This window comes from Melanerpes formicivorus, unplaced genomic scaffold, assembly GCF_026170545.1.
Source record: "Melanerpes formicivorus ecotype bairdi unplaced genomic scaffold, bMelFor1.0.p_v2 SCAF_21, whole genome shotgun sequence".
Classification (NCBI taxonomy): domain Eukaryota; kingdom Metazoa; phylum Chordata; class Aves; order Piciformes; family Picidae; genus Melanerpes; species Melanerpes formicivorus.
In genome coordinates, this window is record NW_027142373.1 from 12,009,851 (window position 1) to 12,031,695 (window position 21,845).

At 59.5% G+C, this 21,845-nt stretch overlaps 1 protein-coding gene across 4 annotated transcripts in view; it reads right to left on the bottom strand.

The window, feature by feature from the left end:
• Window positions 1–866: 866 nt before the first annotated feature.
• NDEL1 (nudE neurodevelopment protein 1 like 1) overlaps window positions 867–21,845 on the bottom strand; it is a 41,965-nt gene continuing 20,986 nt past the window's right edge. For 2 of the 4 annotated variants that reach the window (XM_068151616.1, XM_068151618.1), the window contains exons 5-11: window positions 21,415–21,551; window positions 18,515–18,688; window positions 17,656–17,747; window positions 14,172–14,320; window positions 9,188–9,222; window positions 6,938–7,018; window positions 2,363–2,385 (exon numbers count right to left, since the gene is read on the bottom strand). In XM_068151616.1, coding sequence (XP_068007717.1) covers window positions 2,378–2,385; window positions 6,938–7,018; window positions 9,188–9,222; window positions 14,172–14,320; window positions 17,656–17,747; window positions 18,515–18,688; window positions 21,415–21,551 — 676 coding nt within the window. In that variant the 3' untranslated portion in view covers window positions 2,363–2,377. Of the gene's footprint in view, window positions 2,386–6,937; window positions 7,019–9,187; window positions 9,223–14,171; window positions 14,321–17,655; window positions 17,748–18,514; window positions 18,689–21,414; window positions 21,552–21,845 lie in introns of all 4 variants that reach the window. The other 2 variants (XM_068151620.1, XM_068151619.1) reach the window with 2 other exon arrangements.

Sequence of the window (21,845 nt, forward strand, 5' to 3'; positions counted from 1 at the left end):
AGAGGCTTTTTCCCTGCACGAAGAGCAGCAGCCAGCAGCAGTGCTGAGAGAAGGGCTGAGGAAGGCTTCTCCCTACTTCCAGCCCTGGCTCTCACAGGCCCCAGGGCAGGCCTGCTTCTGCCACCTGCAGCTGGGGCTTTTGGGGAGGACCTGGATGGGGCAGAGCCCAGCCTGGGCAGGGGCAGGAGGAGCTGTGGGTGGGCAGCAGCTGCTGACCCAGCTGCCCCAGGCTCAGGGCCCCACTGTGGTGGCTCAGGAGCTCCAGGGCTGGAGCTAAAACCCAGGACAAGGGAGAGGCAGTACTGACCCCAGGCTGATAGCCAGAGCTGGGAGCAGGAGCAGGCTGTGGGGAGGGGCCCTTGGGGTGCCCAGCTCTGTGTCAGCCTCAGGAGAAGGGAAGGAGCAGGCTGTGGGGAGGGGCCCTTGGGGTGCCCAGCTCTGTGTCAGCCTCAGGGGCAGGGAAGGAGCAGGCTGTGGGGAGGGGCCCTTGGGGTGCCCAGCTCTGTGTCAGCCTCAGGGGCAGGGAAGGAGCAGGCTGGGGAAGGATTTAAGCCCAGCCCCCTGCAGAGGAAACTCCTTTAGCTGCTCAAGGAGCCAAAACTCCTCTGGGTGACTGCAGCTGGAGGCCTCCAAACACCTCCCTGGGCTCTTCCCACGACCAGATCTTGAAAGCCAAGCTGCCAAGAGGAGAGGAGAGAAGAAATGCTCAGCCTTGGTTCCAGCAGTGGCTGTTCCCCTCCTGGGCACAGAGTGACTGCTGCAGGAGCTGCACAGCCCCAGGCAGCTCCAGGGCACACACACCCCACACACACACCCCCCCCCAGACAGAGCACAGGCAGGGGCAGCAGTGCTGCCAGCTGCAGGGCTTCCACATTAAAAGAGCTTTATTTCTGGAAGGTGATTCTCAGTTGGGTTTGTTTTTTCACACCAGCTCCTGCTCTGGGTCACTGCAGCAGCCTGGCCCTGCCCTGCTGGACCAGGCCCTGGAGCTTCAGAATAAATAAAGCTACAAAGGCCAAGGGTCTGTACAAAGCTCTGAGGCACAGCTCTCCTGGGTACAAACCTATGTACAACCCCACACCTGTAAACAGTCACTGCAGCAGAGGATGCACAGCAAAGGACCAGCACAACCCCCCCGGGCCAGGCCCCCCCTCCACACCCCCACCCCCTCCCCTGCTCCTGGGGCCCTTGGGGCTGGGTTGGTTTGGTGCCTTTCTTCTCAGCACTGGTAAAGAAACCAAGGAGGGAGCAGCCTGGGCATGACCCTGTGCCAAGGCCCAGAGCAAAGCCCCCCTGGAGCTGCTGCCTCACTCTAACCCCCACCCCCCACCCCGGCTCCGAGGCACAGAGAGAACTCACACAGAGCCACAAGGGACAAGAGCTGCACAGGACTGGCAGAGGAGCCCAGGGGGGAGGCTGTGAGATCCTGCCCCGGGCCCCACAGGGCTGAGGAGGGTGGGCATGGGCACGGGGGTCATGAGCAGGGCAGGCAGTTGGGGCAATGGCTCCCCAACCCCCCAGCCACAGCCCCTGCTGTGCAAGGGGCAGAAGCTGCAGGGAACAGGGCCGGGCTGGGGCTGTGCTGCAGCACTGAGAGCAGCTCAGCACAGCCCTGCAGTGCCAGAGCAGCACCACCCAGCCCTGCTCCCTCACGCTGAGGCAGGGGCTGAGGGGGGTTGTCCTGTGCCCATCACAGCCACCCCCCCGAGCTGCCACCCAGCTCCTCCAGCCCCCCCTCAGCCTTGGCCCCAGGGGGTTCAGCCAGCAAGAGCCAGGGCTGCTCAGGCCGGGCTGCGTGGAGCTCCTCTCCTCTCTGCCAGCCCTGCACCTCCCAGCTGCAGCTGCCCAGCTGCAGGAACTCACTCACCTACCTGGAACCAGGTGCCAGGGCCACGGCACAGCCTCGCCCAGGGTCCCTCTGCGGGGGGCCCGGGAGGGCAGCAGCTGCCCAGCCTCAAGGGCAGGGTGCTGAGCAGGCAGGGAGCAAGGGGGCCTCGAGGAGGGGTGGCCACCCCCGCGCGGTGCCAAACCCGAGCCGGGGAGGAGCTAAAGCAGAGAGCCGGCGGCTGCAGAGCCAGGCTGCTGCGGGGCCCGGGCAGGAGGCTGCCGGCATCAGACCGCCACGGGCAGGGCCCCCGGCAGCAGGACCCCGGCAGCAGGGTCCCGGCAGCAGGGTCCCGGCAGCAGGACCCCCGGCAGCAGGGGCGGAGCGGTGGGGGTCTGGCAGCGGAGCTGGGAGCGGAGCTGGTGCTGCTGGGCCCAGACAAGGCCTCCAAGTCCAAGGGAGCTGCCCGGGCTCATACGCTCAGGGGCAGCATGCCCGGCGCCGAGGAGGGCCGGGACGAGCCCAGCCCGGGGGGGCCTTGGTCAAAGCCGTTCACTGCCCTGCAAAGCAAGGAGAGAAAGGAGGTTAGGGAGCGGCAGAGCGGCAGCGCGGCTCAGCGCTGCCCGGCACCGGCACCGGCACCGCTCCTGGGGGCTGCAGCTCCTCTCCCTGGCTCCTGGGGGCTGACAGGAGCCAGCAATGGGCACTGGCAGCCCAGAAGGCCAATGGCAGCTGAGCTGCTATTGGCCTTCTGGGCTGCCAGTGCCCATTGCCAGAGCTGGAGAGAGGGGAAAGACTTGGACAGATGTGGTCACAGCGGTGTGCAGCTGGGCTGGGGCCAGCTCCCTGCTTGTCCCCAAGTCCTTCTTCCTGGCTGCTGCCCAACTTCTGCCCCACAGTGGGCTGGAGAGAGAGCAGGGGCACAGCAGGGCTGCCCCTGTGCTGTGGTGCAGCTGGGGCTCTGGCTGCCTCCACTCCCCCAGGACCCATGGCTTTGGGGTCCCCTCTTCCCCAGGCTGGAGGAGGTAGGTGGGGGAAGGCCTGGAGCCCTTGGTCCCTGGTGGGTTGGGAGGGGAGGAGGTGGGGCTGACAGCTCTTCCACCTCTGCTCTGCAGCAGCTTTGGAGCTCAGCTGGGGTTAGGCTCAGCACCCAGCAGCCACCCAGGCTCAGGCCCCACCTCCACCAGGGCTTGCACCCCTGAATCAGGACAGCAAGTCCCCCCTCAGGGCTGCCCCAGAACCAGCCCCCTGCCCTCCTCTTGGTTTGGCAGGGCAGGACAGGTCCCAGCTGCAGCACCTGACAGCTCTGCCTGGGCCCCCAGCTCCCCAGGAGATGCCATCTGGGTCTCTGCTGGCAGAGCTGCACCTGGGAGGGACATCTGAGCACACAGCTTGTGGAGCTGAGCTCAGAGCTGAGGTGAGTGAAAGCAAGAAGTGAGGGCTCTGCTGAGCAGGAAAAAGCCAACCCAGGAGCTGGTGGCTCTGGGGTGCCAGGCTGCAACCAGTGCCAGCACCCAGAGGACCACTTCCCCCCTGCTGCCATCACTGCCTGTGGGACCAGCATGGCCCTAGGGCACAGCAGGGCTGTTCCCATGGCACACTGCTCCTGGGCTGCTCACCTTCACCAGCCTACAGATCCTGCTCCAGGGACGCAGAGTGCCTGCAGCACAGCCAGGAGCAGCCACAAACCCCTTCCAGGGGAGCTGGCAAAGAGCTCCAATCCCAGCAGCTCACCCAGAGCTGGGCTCTGCCCTTCCCCTCCCACTGTTACCAGCCTGGAGCACACCAGAGCAGGGAGAAACTTTCTCCACCTCCTGCCCAGGAAGCTGGAGGCCTCAGCTCCCACTCAGGTGCTGCCTGGATTCACCTCCCAAGGGAAGAGCCTCCTGAACCACTCCTGAAGAGGCTGAGGGGCAGACACTGGGTGTGGGGGCAGGGAGCAGCCTGCTGCCAGCATGGCTCTGCCCTCTCTGCTGAGGAGCACAGGGAGGGGAGCACTGCCAAAACCAAGGCAGCATCACCACCAGCCAGGCCTGCAAGGTGTTCGTTCACCTCTCTGGAAGGGCTGCCAGCAGCCTGGGGTGCTGCTGTTGGAGGCTGTGCTGAAGCCAAGCTCCTGCACCCAGTTCAGAGCTATTCCCTGTGCCTGACAGGCACCCCGGGGGCAGTGCCTCCCCCTGCCAGCACCAGCCCCCTCAGCAGGTCTGCAGCTTGCCTGAACCCAGCACTCACCTGCACCAGGCTCTCCCAGCAGGGCATGGTGGGGCAGGCAGGCTGCAGAGCACAACTGATCCCTTCCAGGCCCATGGCAAATGCTCCCCAGGCAGCTGGCCCCCGTGCCCCACTGACTCCCTGTGCCCAGAGCAATGCCCAAAGCTGGGCAGAGGCAGCCACATGCCTGCAGGGCTCAACCCCCTGGCACCAGGCCAGCTGCCTGCCACCATCTGTGCCCCCTGACACATCACCACAGGGCTGCTTAGGATAGGAAAGATCACCCAGGCCAACCCTGAACCCAGCCCTGCCAGGGCACCACCAACCCCTGGCCCCCAGCACCACATCTAACAGCTCTGAAACCCCTCCAGGGATGGAGACTCCACCCCTGCCCTGGGCAGCCTGGGCCAGGTCCTGACAGCCATCTGGGGGAAGGAGGAGGCTCATGTCCAGCCTGAGCCTCCCCTGGTGCAGCTTCAGGTTGCCTGGCCTGGTCCTATCACCTGGTACTAGGGAGCAGAGCCCAGCCCCCACCTGGCCCCAGCCTCCTCTCAGGGAGCTGCAGAGAGCAATGAGGTCTCCCTCAGCCTCCTCTGCTCCAGGCTCAACCCCCCCAGCTGCCTCAGCTGCTCCTCCCCAGCAGCTTCAGACCCTTCCTTAGTGTTGTTGCCCTTCTCTGGACCTGCTCCTGCTCCTCACTGCCTTGCACACAAGGGCCCTGGCAAGCAGCACCAACTGCTCAAACACTGCTGTGTCTGGGCCATGAGCTTCTCTCAAACTGTGTTTCCAGCACCCAGACTCTGCCTGGGGGGAGAACATCTCCCTGCAGCTGCCACCATCCAACAGAGCCACCTCTGCAGGCAGTGTCTGCCAACCCCTCAGCTCCTGCTCAGAGGCACCTCAGGCAGCTGGGGTGCCCCTTTCCATTGCCCAGGGCCAGAAGCCATGGAGCAAGCAGGTGCTCAGCCCAGAGGCCACAGGGACATGGCAGGACTCGGCCTGAAGCATTTGTGTCACAATCCAGTGCTGGCCAAAGCAAGGAAGGAAGCCATGGCCCATGGCAGAGCCAGGGCAGCAGCAGGAGTGCCCCAGGTGCTCACCAGCGTGAGCCAGGCAGTGCTCAGTGGGCTGCAGTGCTCAGGGGCTGCAGAGCTCACAGGGCTGCAGAGGGCTGCAGGGCTCACAGGGCTGCAGTGCTCAGGGGCTGCAGAGGGCTGCAGGGCTCACAGGGCTCGCGGGGCTCACGGGGCTGCAGGGCTCACAGGGCTGCAGGGCTCAGGGGCTGCAGAGCTCACGGGGCTGCAGGGCTCAGGGGCTGCAGGGCTCACGGGGCTGCAGAGCTCACGGGGCTCACGGGGCTGCAGAGGGCTGCAGGGCTCACAGGGCTAGCGGGGCTCAGGGGCTGCAGAGCTCACGGGGCTGCAGGGCTCACAGGGCTAGCGGGGCTCAGGGGCTGCAGGGCTCACGGGGCTCACGGGGCTGCAGAGGGCTGCAGGGCTCACAGGGCTAGCGGGGCTCAGGGGCTGCAGAGCTCACGGGGCTGCAGGGCTCACAGGGCTAGCGGGGCTCAGGGGCTGCAGAGCTCACGGGGCTGCAGGGCTCACAGGGCTAGCGGGGCTCAGGGGCTGCAGAGCTCACGGGGCTGCAGGGCTCACAGGGCTAGCGGGGCTCAGGGGCTGCAGGGCTCACGGGGCTGCAGGGCTCACAGGGCTAGCGGGGCTCAGGGGCTGCAGAGCTCACGGGGCTGCAGGGCTCACAGGGCTAGCGGGGCTCAGGGGCTGCAGGGCTCACGGGGCTGCAGAGCTCACGGGGCTGCAGAGCTCACGGGGCTCACGGGGCTGCAGGGCTCACGGGGCTCACGGGGCTGCAGGGCTCACGGGGCTGCAGAGCTCACGGGGCTCACGGGGCTGCAGGGCTCACGGGGCTCACGGGGCTGCAGGGCTCACGGGGCTGCAGGGCTCAGGGGCTGCAGGGCTCACGGGGCTCACGGGGCTGCAGGGCTCACGGGGCTGCAGAGCTCACGGGGCTCACAGGGCTAGCGGGGCTCAGGGGCTGCAGGGCTCACGGGGCTCACAGGGCTCAGGGGCTGCAGTGCTCAGGGGCTGCAGGGCTCACGGGGCTGCAGAGGGCTGCAGGGCTCACAGGGCTAGCGGGGCTCAGGGGCTGCAGAGCTCACGGGGCTCACAGGGCTGCAGTGCTCAGGGGCTGCAGGGCTCACGGGGCTGCAGGGCTCACGGGGCTGCAGAGGGCTGCAGGGCTCACGGGGCTGCAGGGCTCACAGGGCTGCAGGGCTCACAGGGCTGCAGGGCTCACAGGGCCAGCGGGGCTCACAGGGCCAGCGGGGCTCACAGGGCCAGCGGGGCTCACGGGGCTAACAGGGCTCACGGGGCTAACAGGGCTCACGGGGCCAGCAGGGCTCAGGGAGGGCTTGCAGGGCTCAGGGGGGGCTTGCAGGGCTCGGGGGCTCAGAGGGCTGCAGAGCTCACAGAGCTGCAGTGCTTGTGGGGCTGGCGGGGCTGCAGGTCTCAGGGGGCTTGCAGGGCTCGCAGGGCTCAGGAGAGGCAGGAGCAGGCTCTCTGCTGAAGGAGGGAAAGGTGGCAACCCCTTGGGAAGCTGTTGGAGGTTTCCCTTTCTTTGCCAATAGAAAAAGCCAAGCAGGAGGGCAGTGGTGAGAGCTTGCTGGCAGCTGCCTCCCCCCGGCTCAGCTGCTGGTGCTGGCACCTTGGGCTGCTCAGCACATCCTGCCAGCACAAACCTGCCCCCAGTGCAGGGACAAAGACACAGCTTTGCTTTGCTGAGAACCAGCTCAGTGAGTGGGGCACAGGACAAGGCTGGCACAAGCAGCAGCAGCTGGGGCAGAACTGGAAGCTGGTGTCATGGCTGAGCTCACTGAGGTCTTACCCAGCCAGGGACTTCCATCAGGAACATGAAAATGCACCAAAAAAGGGAAGCAAATCAGCACTGCTGCAGCTAGGAACAGAGCTGAGGTGAAACAGAAATACATTAAACACAGCAACTATGGAAAAGGACAACTGGAAGGGGCTAGGAGCCTCCTGCCCAGGCTCCCTGAGGTGAGCTGGGCAGGGAGGTCCTTGTGCTGGCTCCCTAATGGCCTGTGCCTGACCCTGGGGAGCCAGCACAAGGACAGGGATTGATTCCAGCCAGATCACTCCAGTCCTGCTTCTGCCTCACCTCCTGGCCCTCAGCCCTCACCCCACATGCCCTGTGAGGCCCCTGTGCTGCCCTCACTCTGGGCTTGCTGAGGAACTAGGCTCTGGTGCTGCAAATGGAGCCAACAGCTTCCACTGCCTGCTGGAAGTGTCCCCAGCAGCTGTGCCTGAGGGATGCTGCCCACTGCCTGTCCCTACAGCAGCCTGCAGTTTGTGCCTATGTCCAGCCACTCTGTGCCCTGACTGCTAAAGAGAGATTTTTACTCATTAAACTTCCTCAACTGTCCAACAAAGCCTCAGCAGAAAGGGAGACCTTAGAAACACCTGCAGGGGGCTCCAGGAGAGCTGGGAAGGGACTTGTGACAAGGGCTGGGAGGGACAGGATCAGAGAGTCACAGAACTGCCAGGGCTGGAAGGGACCTCAAGGCTCAGCCAGCTCCAACCCCCTGCCATGGGCAGGGACACCTCACACTGCAGCAGGTTGCTCACAGCCACATCCAGCCTGGCTGCAAACACCTCCAGGCAGGAGGCTTCCACCACCTCCCTGGGCAACCTGTGCCAGGCTCTCACCACCCTCCTGGATGAGGGACAATGGCTTTGAGCTGGGAGAGGGGAGATTGAGACTGGAGATGGGGAAGAAATTCTCTAGAGTGAGGGTCAGGAGACTCTGGCACAGGCTGCCCGGGAGGCTGTGGCTGTCCCCTCCCTGGTGGTGTTGAAGGCCAGGCTGGATGAGGCCTTGAGCAACCTGGGCTGGTGGGCGGCATCCCTGCCCATGGCAGGGGGTTGGAGCTGGATGAGCTTTGAGGTCCTTTCCAACCCAAACCACTCTGTGAGTCTGTAGATCTCCTGCAGCTGAACAGCCCAGCCTGAGGAGCAAGTGGATGTGCACAAAGCCTGGGTGGAGAGTGGCCCCACAAGGAAAGAGGAGGGAAAGGCACTCCCTCTCCCCAGGAGCAGTCACAGCACAGGCAGGCTGAGGAACACCCAGCAGAGAGATGCAGGGAGGAGGATGGGGACAAGGCTGGAGCAGGTGAGGCTGGGAGGGACCTGCACTTGCTGGCAGCAGGGACAAACCTCCCTGCTCCCTCGGGAGGCACACATGGCATTAGTCTGACCTTCAGCCACTCCCTGTGCCCTCCCCAGAGCCTGAGACCCCAGCACCTGCACAGCCTCCCCCCAGCTGCCTCCAGGGATGGGAACATGGAGCTCTGCTGTCTCCACCCACAGCTTCAGACCAAACTGTCCTCTCCCCCTGCTTCCTGGCCAGCCCCCAGCACATCTGTGCTTGTGTTTGCTTCCCATCAGCCAGAACCACGGCAACCAAGCTCAGCAGGAGAGAGCCAAAAAGAGCTGAAGGGAAAGCACAGCCACAGGGCAAACTGACTTCAACAGGAGCCAAAGGGGCAGCAGTGACACTGAGCTCTGAGCAGGGCAGCTGTGAGAGCACAAGGGGTGATGGGTCCAGACTGGAGAGGGGCATTTAGGCCAGAAGGAAGGAAAGTATTTTTTCTGCTGAGGGTGGTGAGAGCCTGGCCCAGGCTGCCCAGAGAGGCTGGAGCTGCCCCCTGGCTGGAAGCATTGCAGGTCAGGTTGGTTGGGGCTGTGAGCAGCCTGCTCCAGCTGCAGATGTCCCTGCTGGCTGCAGGGGTTGGACTGGGTGAGCCTGAAAGGTCCCTTCCCACCCAAAGCACTCTGTGGTCCTGTGAGTCATCCTGTGCCTGATGTGCCCCAGACAATGACCACCATGCAGGCAGCTGAGCAAACACTGAGCAGAGGGAGAAGGCAAGCAGCACTCACTCTCATGCTTGCAACAGGTCACAGCACCAGAGGTTTATCTGAAGTGAGGAGATAGGGAGGAGACAGCTCAGGCTGTGATGCTGGAGTGAGAGAAGTCCCTCATGCAGTTAGCACAGGCCCAGCTCTGCCCCAGCCCCTGTTAGAGTCATGCAGCTACCACCAGTGCAAATGGATTCATTACCCATGACCAGGGTGGGGAACAGCACCTTGTCCCGCCTGGGGGAGAGAAACACAACAGTTTATGCACACACAAATGACACTCTGGGGCAGAGCCCTGCCTGCCAGGCCTGGGGCCCAGCACAGCTGCTACTAAAGCTCAGCAGGCTCTCCCTCCTCTGAGCCCTGCCTGGGTGAGGGCCCAGCGGCACTGCCCCCGGGCTGAGCGCAGCAGGGCACTGCAAAGCCCCCTGCAGCCCCTGGGGCTGCTCACCTGCGGCTCAGCTGCCCACAGCTCCTTCTTCTCCAGGGAAACCTTTGTTGTAAGGTGGCCCAGGGAAGAGCAGAGCTGATGTGACAGCCTGCTGGGGGGAGCACAAACACCTCCAGGCTTTACAGGGCTGCTGCAAGAGAGCAGGCAGAGCTGCTGCTCCACTCCAGCTGAGTTTGTTGGTGCAACAAAGACCAACAGATCCACAGACCCAACCTAAACCCAGGCCTCAACCACAAGTACTTAGACACTCAGGAGTGTAGGGAGCAGTGAACAAGGAGTCAGTGCCCCAGACACCCCAGGCTGGCTCAGCTCTGCTGCTCCAGAGCCAGGCACCCGTGGAGCCCATCAAGGTCAGAGCCCTGGATGGAAGTCAATAAGCAATTGAAAACAGCTGCCACAGCAAGCCCCAAGTACCTGAGGAGATCCTCAGGGGCTGCTCTGCCAGGCCCTGGCATCTGGGCAGCAAGCCTGCAGGGAGCTGATCTTACACCAGACACTGCTGAGCTTCACAGGACTAGATCCTGATGTTTCCAATCCTCCAGCAGTGCTTTGGTCCAGGCCCAGCTGTTCCCCAGGCCTCCCCTAAAGCCATGCTCAGCCTTCAGCTGCCCAGCTCCACTCAGCCAGCACAGAGCTGGTGTGTGAGAGGAGCTGGAGACTCACACACAACATGGCAGAGGAAGGGAAGGAAATGGAACTGTAAGGATGTGGCTGAGTCATCTCTGCCCCAAGCCCAGCAGCCAGCTGTTCCTCCAGCAGCACATCTGCTCTGCACTCACACATGGCTCCATCAACAGCTAGGGGCAGGGAGGGGAGTAGGGGGCTGGGGAGAAGAAAGGGCAGGCCTCAACTCAGCCCCTCCTGCCCAGCCACCATGGACTCAAGGCCTGCCAGCACGGTGCCAGCAGGGCTGGGAGCTCAGAGGTGCCACAGCCTGCAGGCACCACGGGGGTGGTGTCAGTGTGTGGCAGCTTGGGTTAGCTCCCAGGGACAGATGGCACTGCAGGGCTTTCACAGAGCAGACACTGAGAGCAGCCCTGCTGTGCACAGACCTCAGTGGGCTGCAAGGCAGAGCAGGAGCTGATGCAGGAATCAGAAACACAGAATGGGTTGGGTTGGAAGGGACCTTAAAGCTCATCCAGCTTCAGGCCCCTGCCATGGGCAGGGACACCTCCCACCAGCCCAGGCTGCTCCAGGCCTCATCCAGCCTGGCCTTCAACACCTCCAGGGAGGGGACAGCCTCAGCCTCCCTGGGCAGCCTGTGCCAGTGTCTCACCACCCTCACTCTAAAGAATTTCTTCCTAATCTCCAGTCTCAGCTTCCCCTCCCTCCTCTCAAAGCCATTGTCCCTCATCCTGGCACTCCCAGCCCTTGTCAACAGTCCCTCTCCAGCTTTCCTGGAGGCCTCTTCAGGTACTGGAAGGCTGCTCTAAAGAGAGGTGTGGAGCACCCTGCTGTGGGCAGCATATGAAGGAGCAGAGGAGGGCAGCAGGGATCTCTGAACAGCTTGCAACAAACATCAGTCATTGCCACCTCCTCCCCTAGCCCACTGAGCAGGAGTTCTCTTGCAGGAGTCTGTGTTTCCAAGCCTTCTGCCGCTCCCTCCAGGCAGCCAGCCCAGATAAGAAGTGTGGTGACAAGCTGGCTAATTAAGTGACCCCCAGCCCCCACCCCTCCCCCAGCAATCAGCTTATTCATCACCACTCGATATAGCCAAGCTGCCTCCTAACAGCAGCTTTAATCCCAGCTTGAGCCTGAGATGTAGCAAGAGTGAGCACTGCTGAGGGGCTGGCCCAGACCCCAGGCAGCCTGGCAGGGCACAGCCAACCCCAAAGCCTGATCAGTTCCCACAAGGCACTGACTTTAAGAGCCTCTGAACTCTTCCTTCCCAAAGCAGCAGACAGCAGTGGCTCTGAATATCCTGAATGGCAGCTTGTGAATGGCAGCTCCCTCTGCTACCCACATAGCAACACAAGTCAGCTCAGGCTGAGCTTCCTAGAGGCATCCTCCTCTGCCTGCTCCATCTGTGGCACTCTGCAGGCTGGTAACAGCTCCTCTCACACTCTGAAGCAGGGCCTGGACTGAGGCTGTGCTGAACACTGCATTACACTGCCCTGGCTGGAGGTCTGCTGGGAGGTGAGCCCCGTGCAGGGAGGCTGTGCTCAGGCACACCGACCAAAGCTGACACCGGTGTGAGGCTGCTCCTCAGGGCTCCTCACACACCCACGAGGGCCTGTGGGCAACCCCTCCTGCTGAGCCACCTCCCAGTATGCCAGAGGAAGCTGTCAGCAGGGCTGAGTCACAGGACACTTGTGTGGGGCAGTTGCTCCTGGCAGCAGCCTCTGGCTGGGTGGCTGACGCAGGGCACAGGCAGCAGGCAGGCAGCTGCCCTCTCCTCAGCCACAATTGCATCACCAATGACTTTGCTTTCCCTGAACTGAGGGGGAAGTGAAGCAAGCAGGGCACTGTCCTCCAGGAGGGTGTTTGCTGCCTGCACTGAGCTGCTCTCCCCCAGGGGACCTCCAGCTCTGCGGGGAATGCACTGCCCCCCGCAGGAGCACACCAGGGGCACTTGCTCCAGACCCCTCCCAGGCCACGTCCACCTCACCAGCACTGCTGCCTGGGCATTCTGTACAGCCTGAGATGCAGCCAGCATGAGAGCAGGTCACAGAGGAGCAGAACAGGCACTGCTGAGGGACAAGCACACTAGCTTTGCCCGTGCTTCACAGGAAGCAGTGCTGCCACCTCCCCTGTGCCCTGCACAACCTGCTTGTCCCAGGGGATGAAGCTGTGAATCCCAGCACCCCACCCAGCACTGTGAGGGCTGGAAGGGACCTTTGGAGACCATCCAGTCCAACCTCCCTGCTGAAGCAGTGGTCAATCTTTAACCACTTCTTGGCACCCAGGGAGACCTTTCCTGGCTCTGCAGTCCCTGAATGCCCCTGGTTAAGATTGCCACCAAACTGTTTGTGGGAAGCCACACAGCCAGCCCTGCCTTGGCCATGCAGCTTCACCCACAGCTCAGCAAGCAAGCTGCCCCCAAGGGAACATTGCCAGCCTCAGAACCTCCTCAAGCAGCTTTCAAGCTGACAAAGAGTCAGGCACATTTTCTCCAGAGCTTTCTTCAGGTATTCCCTCCTACATATCCAGAACCCCAGCATGCTTGGAAGGGAGCTCAGCTCAGCCAGGCCAACCCCACTGCTCCAGCAGGGCACCCATAGCAGCCTGCCCAGGAGCACAGTGCCCAGCTGGGCTTGCAAGCTCTCCACACCAGGAGACTCCACAACCTCTCTAGGCAGCCTGCTCCAGGCCTCCAGCATCCTCCCCCCTAAGAAGTTTCTCCTCCTGTTCAGATGGAACCTCCTGGGTTCCAGCTTGTGCCTGTTGCCCTTTGTGCTGTCACCACTGACAAGAGTCTGGCCCCATCCTCCTGCCTCCCATCTCAGCTCTTGATGAGTATTCATCAGATCCCCTCTCAGGCTGCTCTTCTGCAGGCTCAACAGCCCTAGCCCCAAAGCCTCTATCCAAACAACTGGAAGAATTCATTCCCAAGCACTGAGGGTGCCCAGGAGCACAGTGCCCAGCTGGGGGTAGAATCTCTCCAGAGAAGGAGATTCCACAACCTCTCTGGGCAGCCTGCTCCAGGCTTCCAGCACCCTCACAACAAAGAAGGTTCTCCTCCTGCTCAGGTGGAACCCTTTGGGATCCAGTCTGTGCCCAATGCCCCTTCTCCTGTCCCTGGGCACCACTGACAAGAGTCTGGCCCCAGCCTCCTGCCTCCACCCTTTAGCTCCTGCTGAGTATTGCTCAGATCCCCTGCAGGCTCAACAGCCCTAGCTCCAAAGCCTCTAATTCAAACTGCAAGAACTCATTCCCCACCACCTCTGCCAGCTCTGAGGCTGCACATGTGGGATTACAGGGAACCCACTGACCTGGCAGATGCAGCTGGGACTGGAGATGTCAACAAGTAACCCCAACAGCTTTATTCCCAACCTTGGCTTTCACTCAGGCAACTCAAGACTGCCAAACCCAAGGCTTTCCCAAGAGGCAAGAACTTGTTCATCAGTTCAGTCAAAAGCCACCTCCTGCACACACAGCTCCTTCTGCAATCCTGCCTGCACAGCTCCAGCTGCTGAAGAATGAGAAGACTCTCCCTGACAGACCTGCACAGGTCACCCACCTTCAGCTGGCTTTCAGCTCTCATCAAGCCAAGGAGCTCTTCTGGGCAGAGCAAACCCCAGCATGCAAAGAGAGATGACCACAGAGTAAACACACTTGTGTTGCCTGCCCTGTTGCTGTGCTGGTGCTGTCCATGGAATTAACAAAGCTCCCACTTGGCAAAGGCTGGGGAATCCAAACACAGCACAGGCTCCACCACAAAGAGTTCCATGATGTGAGCAAGGAAACTTCCACCACAATTCCCCTTGGGGAGCTGCTGGCCTTATTTGGTGTACACAGCATCCTCAGCTCTGGATGTTACAAGAGGCAGCTCATTGCCTCCTTCTGCAATCCTGGCTCCACAGATACAACTGAGCTGTGAGGATGCCCAGGATCATGAAGGGCCAGCTAAGCATGGAACCTCTCCAGGACAGGAGGCTCCACAGCTTCTTCGGGCAGGCTCCCTCCAGGGCTGGATGCACCCTGGAGGCTAAAAGCAAGCCATGAAAAGCTGGTGCTCCAAGCAGCCTCCTGAAACACACTCCCCTTTCAGGGCACCAGCAGGCCCTTTGCTTACCCTTTGTCAAAGAAGGAAGTGTGGCCAGGGTGTGGGTACTTGGTGCCGTGGCTGCTCCCCACGCCGCTGCCGCTCCCCGCGATGTAGGACTTCCGAGAGGCCTGGTCCTTGGCAAAGTTCCTGCAAGCAGCTAATTTGGATTCTAAAGCCTGGGAAAGGGGAAGAGGAACCAAATGATATCTCTCCCAAAGATTTGGGGTGGGGAGAAGCTGGAGAGGAGCCAGCAATGGGCACTGGCAGCCCAGAAGGCCAATGGCAGCTGCGCTGCCATTGGCCTTCTGGGCTGCCAGTGCCCATTGCCAGAGCTGGAGAGAGGGGATCCTGGCCCCCTGCTCTGCTGAGACCTCACCTGCAGGGAAGGGACAGGCTGAGAGAGTTGGGGTTGTTCAGCCTGGAGAAGAGAAGGCTCCAGGGAGGCCTTAGAGCAGCCTTCCAGGACCAGAAGGGAACCTACAGGAAGGCTGTGCAGAAGGGCCCGTGGTGAGAGGAGCAGGGGCAGTGGTTTGAAACGGGAGCAGGTTGGACATCAGGAGGAAGCTCTGGTGAAATACTGGCAGAGGTTGCCCACAGGTGTGGTTGAGGCTCCAGCCCTGGAGACATTTGAGGTGAAACCTGATGGGGGCCCTGAGGAACCTGATCCTAGCTGGAGATATCCCTGGTTGACTGCAGGGGGGTGGACAAGGTGACCTTTAGGGGTCCCTTCCAAGGTGATGCAAACCTTCCTGCAGAGAAAGGGACTCCAAGGCTTGGGATAATAGAATCAGAGAATTGCCAGGGTTGGAAGGGACCTTAAGGCTCAGCCAGTCCCAACCCCCCTGCCATGGGCAGGGACACCTCACACTACAGCAGGTTGCTCACAGCCACATCCAGCCTGGCTGCAAACACCTCCAGGCAGGAGGCTTCCACCACCTCCCTGGGCAGCCTGTGCCAGGCTCTCACCACCCTCCTGGGGAACAACTTCTTCCTCACAACCAATCTGAATCTCCCCATTTCTAGTTTTGCTCCATCCCCCCCCAGTCCTATCACTCCCTGACACCCTCCAAAGTCCCTCCCCAGCTTTCTTGGAGCCCCTTTCAGATCCTGGAAGGCCACAATTAGGTCTCCTAGGAGCCTTCTCCTCTCCAGCCTGCACAACCCCAACTCCCTCAGTCAGTTCTCACAGCAGAGCAGCTCCAGCCCTCTGCTCCTCCTCTGGACACCTTCCAGCACCTCCAGATCCTTCCTGGCACAGAGGCTCCAGAACTGGACACAGTGCTCTAGGTGGGGGTCTCCCCAGAGCAGAGAGGGAGAATCACCTCTCTCAAACTGTTGGCTATGCTTGGATTTTGGGTTGAGATTTTAGTGCAAGGTTATTTGGAACCTCTCCATTTAAGCATTTGACACCACCCTTTGGAATCTCTCTTTCCAAACTTGCTCTCAGTCACAGAATGTTTTCAGTCTAAAAAACCCCAACACACCTAAGATCATCCAGTTCAAGCTTCAACCCAACACCACCATGGCCATCAAACCATCCAAGAATGCTTTGGGTTGAAAGGGACCTCCCAAAGATCATTTAACCCAAACCCCCCTGCAGTCAGCAGGGACATCCTCCACTGGATCAAGTTGCTCAGAGTGTTCTGGACCCTGACCTGGACTATCTCCAGGGTTGAGACCTCAGCTACCTCCCTGGGCAACCTGTTGCAGTGCTCCAGCACCCAGCTGGTGTGCAGCATGCAGCAGCTCCCAAGGCATCCACTTGCAAGGCTCAGTGTGTGCCAATGTAGTTGGTTTTGATGATCTTGATGTGTAAATTGGGTTCCTAAGGCTCTGAAGCCAGCTTTAGGTGATGAAATTCATACATGGGGTAAAAAGTTTCTCAAGCCCTTTGGGGTCTGGTGGTGGCCACTGCCAGGTGCTTGTTCTCACCTCCAGGGGCACCTGCACCTTCCTCCCTGATAAGGCCAAGATGCAGACCTGGACCTCAGCCCCTGGGTGGAAAAGGAGCTGAGATCACACTGACAGTGTCTCCTCACAGCCCTGGGCAGGTCTGCAGCAGGTGCTGGAAGAGGGGAAAACATCTCAAAACCTTTGAGAAGAAAGTGAGAAAACAGATCAGGAGAAAGCCAAACTCTGCCATCTGCAGCTGATGGGGAAGTGAAATGCCTGAGCCCTTAAAGGGATTAGCACTGTAAGCAGGGAAGAAGTGCTTCAAACATCTGTCAGGGTGGTGTTTGGGATGCCAGGCTCTCAGCTGAGTGCAGACAGAACTTCCAGGATGCTTGTTGAGGTGCCTCAGAGCTCAGTGCTGTGAGTGGCAGCCTGGGTGTCTGGCCTGGGGTGCTGCCCTTCCTCTGCCTCTTGTGGTCAGTGGAGGGAAAGAGCTGCAGCAGGGGCAGTTGCTGGAGCAAACTGACATCCAGAGTGACCTCGGTGCTGGCATCTGCAGCCAGTGTGGCTGGTTTGAAAGGGCAGCAGGAGGGCTGGGGGTTAGGGAGTGACATGCTGAAAATGGGATCATTGTGAGTAAGAGTCTGCAGGGGATTTAGGGAGCTTAGCCACAATCCCTGGTGATTACTCTGCAGGGAGAGGAAGTGCCAAATAAGCAGGCAGGCTTCCCAGCCTGCGCCCGGCCACACGCCTGCCCACAGGGACAGCATTCCAGCTCAGGCACTTGGGCAGGAACAATTACAGGCTGCTGAGGAGTCCTTTGGGCTTGGATACTCAGAGGATGCCTCATCCCAGTCTGGTACTGGGACCAGTCTTGTTTGACATCTTTGTTGGTGACAGGGACAGTGGCAGGCTTGCTGACAACACCAAGCTGTGTGGTGCAGCAGACACTGGAGGGAAGGATCCATCCAGAGGGACCTGGACAGGCTGCAGAGCTGGGCCCAGGACAACCTCATGAGGTTCAGCAAGACCAAGTGAAAGGTCCTGCAGTTGGGTCAGGGCAATCCCAAGCACCAACACAGGCTGGACAGGAACTGGCTTGAGAGCAGCCCTGAAGAAAAGGCCTTGGGAGTGCTGGGGGAGAAGCAGCTCAAGAGGAGCCAGCAGGGAGCACTTGCAGCCCAGAGAGCCAAGCAGAGCCTGGGCTGCAGCAAGAGAAGTGTGGCCAGCAGGGCCAGGGAGGGGATTCTGCTCCTCTGCTCCACTCTGCTGAGACCACAGCTGGAGCTCTGGGTCCAGTTCTGGAGCCTCTGTGCCAGGAAGGATCTGGAGGTGCTGGAAGGTGTCCAGAGAAGGACCACGAGGAGGAGCAGAGGGCTGGAGCTGCTCTGCTCTGGAGACAGCCTGAGGGAGTTGGGGCTGTTCAGTCTGGAGAAGAGAAGGCTCTGAGGAGTCCCTTCCAACCCTAACAATTCTATGATCTAGTGGAGGATGTCCCTGCTGACTGCAGGGGGGTTGGACAAGATGACTTTTGGACCCAAGCCATTCTTTGCTGTTAGGATTCTGCTGCAGGTGAGCTCCCCAACAGCAGCAGAGAGCTGGGGCAGGCAGCACTCACCCCCACTTTGCGTAGCAGGTCTCCCACAATGTTGAGTGCAGATATTCTAGCTGAAGGAGTAAGGGGGCTGGTACCAAATCCATTTGGTATAGCTGCAAACACAACACACTCTGTTACACTCCACTCCTCCATGGCTCTGTCTCTTTTTCATTACCAAATTGCAGTCAATCACCTCCTGCATGCAAAGAGGACTCTCAAATCCTGCCCCTGACTGTCCATGCAGCCACCCCCCAGCACCACATACACCAGCCATGGGAAAGGGGACAAGCCCAGCTCCTGCCCACTGCCCTCTTCCCCTCCCTCCAGGCAGAGTTCAGGCAGTCTCCATTAGCAAGGCTGCTGCCCACAATTCATCTAATCCAGCCAGAGCCTCCTCTGGAGTCTACTGCAGTTTGGAAAACCATGCAGTAATGCTTGTGATTGTCCAGAGCCTTCCAGATGGGGAAGGGGAGTAACACCCTGCTGCTGACAAGAGAAAACAGGACCCCTGGAAGGTATGACTTAAGAGGCAGCCTAGACCTTGGCATTGCTGCCCAGCAGTTACTCACCTGTGCTGCTCCAGACTTCAGCAGAAACAGACTGCACTTCCTGCAACCCCAGACAGCCTCAGTGCTCTACTTCCCTGTCCCTCCAAAGCTGCATCTAAGCCTTGCTGTCCTCCTCTTCCAGGCTACTTACCCATTGTTCCTCTTCAGTGTCCCAGTGGTGCCCCAGGATTCAAACACCCCTCACACCCTGCCTGTGGGATCTGCAGGTGCCTACATTCACCTCAAGCTCACCACCAAGCACTGGAAGGGTTTGGTAGGAGCTGACCGTGCTGCCCAAACGACTGGAGAGAGATTCTGTGAAGGGATTCTACCTTTTGGAGAAGGAAAACTGTTCTCTGATCCTTTTCCAACGGGGGTGGCTGGCAAAGACAGAGATGCTTGGACAGCTGAGTCCATCTTCTCACAGTCTAGAGTTGGAGAGCTGGGTGCTGACTTCCGGGTGACCTCCTGCTGCCTCTCCCGTACTGCTAACTCTTGCCGCAGGTCTGAGGGGTCAGAGAGGAAAACCTTGGTGACCAGCTCCTCTAACAAACAGCAGATCCTCCAACAAACACCCTTTCCAGTCATTTGGGAGGGAGGAGGAGGAGCAGACCGTTTACAACTGCCCTACATTAACTGCATGCTGCTGGCTTTCTCCAGCAGTGAGGACCCCCCGACCTCAGCGCAGTCCCCAGCCCCAGTGCCATCACCTCCAGGTACAGCTGGGAGCAGAGGCAGCAAAGAGACCTCTCAGACCAAAGCTGCTGGGGTCCCAGCAGTCTGCATGGTCCCAGAAGTGCAAGTCATAGGATGAGAGGATGACAGGATGCTAGGGGTTGGAAGGGACCTCTGGAGATCATTGAGTCCAATCCCCCTGCCAGAGCAGGGCCACAGAACCCAGTGCAGGTCACACAGGAACACAGCACAGAAACACAGAGCTGTCAGGGCTGGAAGGGACCTCAAGGCTCAGCCAGCTGCAACCCCCCTGCCATGGGCAGGGACACCTCACACTACAGCAGGTTGCTCACAGCCACATCCAGCCTGGCTGCAAACACCTCCAGGCAGGAGGCTTCCACCACCTCCCTGGGCAACCTGTGCCAGGCTCTCACCACCCTCCTGGGGAACAACTTCTTCCTCACATACAATCTCAATCTCCCCATATCTAGTTTTGTTCCATCCCCCCCAGTCCTATCACTCCCTGACACCCTCAGAAGTCCCTCCCCAACTTTCTTGTAGGCCCCATCCAGACAGGGCCTGAAAGTCTCCAGAGAAGGAGACTCCACAACCTCTCTGGGCAGCCTGCTCCAGGGCTCCATGACCCTCACAGTAAAGAATTTCCTCCTCCTTGGAGAGTGTGTCCCAAACCCCTGCCCCACTGTGACCAGCTCCTACCCACACACAGGCTGGGTAAGGGAGGAATGACCTTTTCCCAAGGTTTCCAGGCCCCCACATTATTCCTCCAGTTAATAATCCACAGAACTCCAAAGCAGCCAAAGGGTGGCATCAAGTTTCTTGGTGATCCTCAACAAACAAAAAGAGCAAACTGGAGAGGCTGGGCAGGCCAAATGTCAGGGAAAGAGACTGGGCATGAGGAAGGCTGTGAATGTCTGTTGGAGAAGGCAAAGCTTCCTAAGGTGGAGACAAAGAATTCTTCACTGTGAGAGTACTGAGACACTGGAGCAGGCTGCCCAGGGAGGTGGTGGCTGTCCCTACCCTGGAGGTGTTCAGGGCCAGGCTGAATGAGGCCTTGAGCAGCCTGGGCTGGTGGGAGGTGTCCCTGCCCATGGCAGGGGGTTGGAACTGGATGGTCTCTGAGGTCCCTTTCCAACCCAACCCATTCCAGGATTCTTTGGAATGTAAAATTTCTCTTTTCATATTCATTACTCTGTGCTTCCAGCAGAGGCTTTCAGTTCCTTGGGTCAAAGAGGTTCAAAGGAGAAGAAAGCCACAGCCTGTTGGGGTGTGACACTCACACCTAGGTCCCAGGTGAGGAATTAGCTTAGAAGGCTTTGCTTTGGAGTCACCACTGATGTCTGCACTACATGGGCAGACTGTCCCCACTGTGACAGGGAACAGCCTCCATCAACCATTAAATGCATGCAGCCTCAGCAGGAAACACGCTGGGGAAGTCCTAATTCTTGATCCCATCACTTTTGGGGATCTTCTCAATGCTGATCAATGCCTAGAAGGGCAAGAGGGTGAGGCCAAGACATGGGGAACAGATTGGATCCCAGGAGGTTCCACCTGAACAGGAGGAGAAAGTTGTTTGTTGTGAGGGTGCTGGAGGCCTGGAGCAGGCTGCCCAGAGAGGTTGTGGAGTCTCCTGGTGTGGAGAGCTTCCAGTACCCAGCTGGCTGTGTTTCTGGGTGCCCTGCCCTGGGTGCCCTTGCTTTGGCAGGGGGGTTGGACTCAAGCTCAGGGTGTCCCCTCCAACCCCTAGCGTTCAGTGATTCTGCCTCTTGGCTCCATGGCCTCTGGCATGACTTTAGACCAGCCCCAGTGCTCTTCATTGAACCCCCTCAGCTGGCTCTAATTCAGACCAGTTTTGAATCAGTTTAGACAAGTTCTCCTTGTAGCAGGAAGTGGTGTGGTTGAATGTGACCATTTTAGATCTAGATGAGAGATATTAACCCTGCTGAAATCCAGCTGGGCACTGTGCTCCTGGGCAAGCTGCATGGGTGAAGCTGCTTGAGCAGGGGGACTGGACTGATTTCCAGCAGTCCCTTCCAACCCCAACTAATCTGTGACATCACAGAACATCTTCCTGAAGGTCTCTCTCTATCCCCCAGCCTTTACTGGGGTAGCTTAAACCAGCAATTTCCAAGAGGTTCAGAGGAAGCACAGCAGAGAGGCCTTCCACAGGCAGTTCTTTAACCACTCAGCATGCATGGCCCTGACACTTCCTCTGCTTTTCCTTCCTCTGCAAGGCAGAAACCCACGGTGAGTAGGAGCTTCTGCAGCACACTTGAGCCCCAACATGCAGAGCACAGCATTTTTATACTCACCTGTGAGTTACCAATCCCCAATCAATCTGATATTCATTTTTGCCCTGCATGAGGGAATCTTCCCTCTGAGCTACCCTGGGCATGCAGAGACCAGAGAAGAGCCAGAGTTTGTGTCACACATCCAGTTCAGGTCTCATGACCTGAGGCTCTCTCTAAACATGAGCCCTGCTCTCTGGCAGGAGGCCAACAACATGCATGAACACACAACCCCCCAAGCCAGCCATTACCTCTTGCTTCATCCTTTAATCTCTGTACAGAAACTAGCAAGGACTCCTTGTCATCCAGCTCACTTTCTAAAAAGGCATTTCTCTCAATAGCTTGGTTCAGCCTTTGTTCAAAGTCTTCCAATGAAACTATTGTTGCCCTAGAAACAAAATCCAGAATATTAGGTTCTGCAGCTCAGCTCACCAAAACCAAACCAACACAACACAACAACCTATTTAAACACAGAATGGAGGGGGGAGGGAAAAAACAAGTCAGCAGGGCCTGCACTGAAGTCAGGCATTTGAAAGCTATGGAAAGGCTTCTTGAAAAGGACTTGCAAACTGCAAAGAAGCAAGGGATAGGATGGACAGAAAATGATAGCATCTGGCTCTCAGTCATGTTCCAAAGAGCTGGGAAAGAGCCAACCCACTGAACCCAGCTCCATTTTTTTCCC